This window comes from Mytilus edulis, chromosome 1, assembly GCF_963676685.1.
Source record: "Mytilus edulis chromosome 1, xbMytEdul2.2, whole genome shotgun sequence".
Classification (NCBI taxonomy): domain Eukaryota; kingdom Metazoa; phylum Mollusca; class Bivalvia; order Mytilida; family Mytilidae; genus Mytilus; species Mytilus edulis.
The window spans coordinates 66,834,699-66,836,924 of NC_092344.1; the positions used below are offsets into that span (position 1 = coordinate 66,834,699).

Below are 2,226 nucleotides of genomic sequence, written 5' to 3' on the forward strand. Positions count from 1 at the left end.
GATCTGTTGGTGACCTTCTGCTGTTGTTTTTTTCTATGGTCGGGTTGTTGTCTCTTTGGCACACTCCCCATTTCCATTCTCAATTTTATTCAATTTAGGAATATTAAATATTTAAAATGAAGTCATCGATGATGTGATTGGTGGGATATTGTTGTCTTAAACATGTTTTAAACTTTATAAACAACTATTGTTATGACTTATCATTAATGATTGTTTTTTTTTGGTAGTTTATGTTAAATGGCGACATCCTCTCAAAGTTGTGGAGTTTGTGACCTCCGTCACATCACAAAACCATCTATAGTCTTGTGTACAGAATGTGACGAGGGACTCTGTACAGAATGCCAGGAACATCATGGTCTGTCTAAAGCATCCAGGAGACATAAAGTGATTCCTATCATTGAATACCAGAAATTACCACCCGATGTTCTTAAAATTACTCAGTATTGTAGCAAACACGATGAAAAGTTTCAAATTTATTGCAAGAAACATGAATGTCCCTGCTGCAGCAAGTGCATAGTGGAAAGCCATTCAGAATGTCACGATATTGTAAATTTAGATGACGTCATTCATAATGTCAAAACCTCCAATGCCTTGTGCGAGATAGAGGAAGTTGCAGAAAATCTACAAAAAGTTCGTCAGCATATACAAGACAATCGATCGAATTTGAAAGATAAGAGAATGGAAATAGAAAAAGAAATAAAGAAGACCCGAATAATGATCAACCACCATCTCGACAAACTACAAGAAGATTTTCTGAAACAACTCTTTGAGGTCGAAGAAAAAGATAACTCGAAAATTTGTCAATTAGTTTCATCCTTAGAGATAAAGGAAAAAGAAATAGCGGAATACCAGAGAAATGTTTCGAACATCAAGCAACATGCGACGGACCTTCAGTTCTTTCTTTCAATGAAGCAGATAGAAAAAGACGTATATAGCAAAGATAAATTCTTACACTCGCTTGTAGCAAACGAGGGGCAACTATCTCTTTCATTTAAGATCAACGCCTCTATCAAAAATATCATGTCCGATATAAAAAGTTTTGGAGAAGTGCATATTGAAGCAAAACCGTACGATATTGTTCTAATCGAGAAAAAGGCTCAACAAGCCCAAATGATGATACAATCAAGATCCATTGAAAATTTGAAACTAATGTTACACGAGACAATTAACATTCAAGGAGGAGGCATATACGGATGTTGCATGCTGCTTGATGGTAGAATGGCCTTGACCTTACTCTTAGAACAGACAGTAAACGTATTTAGCGACAAAGGATTACAAGACTTCGAGGTGAAGTTGCCCGTTCACCCGTTTGATATAGTATACATAAGTGTGGACAATACATTAGCTGTTACATCTGGCGGTTCATATGAAAAGTGTATTACCATTATAGACGTGGAGAGGAAACAAATCAAGAAAACAATTTCACTTGATTCGTCCAGTTATGGCATAGCACTGAAAGATAATCGATTGATTTATTCCGCTGGAGACAAAGGAATACGAACGATCAATCTGTACGACGAGTCTACGAGTGACATTGTTCGAGACCAAATGCCTAATGACTGTTACATTGCAACTTTTAAGGACAAAGTTTATCATACAAATAATGGAACAAACACAGTTACGTGTTATAATCTAAAAGGTCAACTGCAGTGGACATTCCAAAAGGAAAGCGTTCTGAAGAATCCTAAGGGTATTCATGTAGACAATGATGGCAATGTGTACGTAGTGGGGAGTAATTCACACAACGTTGTAGTTATCTCCCCTGATGGAACACGCCATAGAGAAATAATCACAGCAAGTGATGGTCTTGGAGATCATATGTCAATTCATTATAGTGGTTTTAAGAACCAGTTGTTAGTCGCGAACTGGTGTTTCGACGCTCATTTGTTTAGTTTTATCTGAAGAGTTAACAGTTCATTAGATCATTATCTGAGATATTTCATATATAATAACTGGAATACAGAAACCTGTTTTGTCTATTTTGTCAAATTATATTACAAGTAAGCATTTGATTGAAACACAAGGTGGAACAAAAAAAACAAAGCAATAACCTAAAACAAAGAATAGTATCTGTACATAATACGATAAATATTGATAATAATCAATGTTTTATTTTATCTAGGGATTTGTTTGGGTTTACAAAATAAAAATGTGACAGTGTCTCTATCAGCGCAAATACGATTCACATTTTGAAAAAGTTCTAGATTGAAAGAGGCAGACTAGTCT

At 35.4% G+C, this 2,226-nt stretch overlaps 1 protein-coding gene across 1 annotated transcript; it reads left to right on the plus strand.

Annotated features, from left to right (window-relative positions):
• The first annotated feature begins 237 nt into the window (after positions 1 to 237).
• On the plus strand, positions 238 to 1,902 carry LOC139528631 (uncharacterized). The gene has a single exon (XM_071324743.1). It carries the CDS (start codon positions 238 to 240, stop codon positions 1,900 to 1,902), a length of 1,665 nt encoding a protein of 554 aa, XP_071180844.1.
• Positions 1,903 to 2,226: the final 324 nt, after the last annotated feature.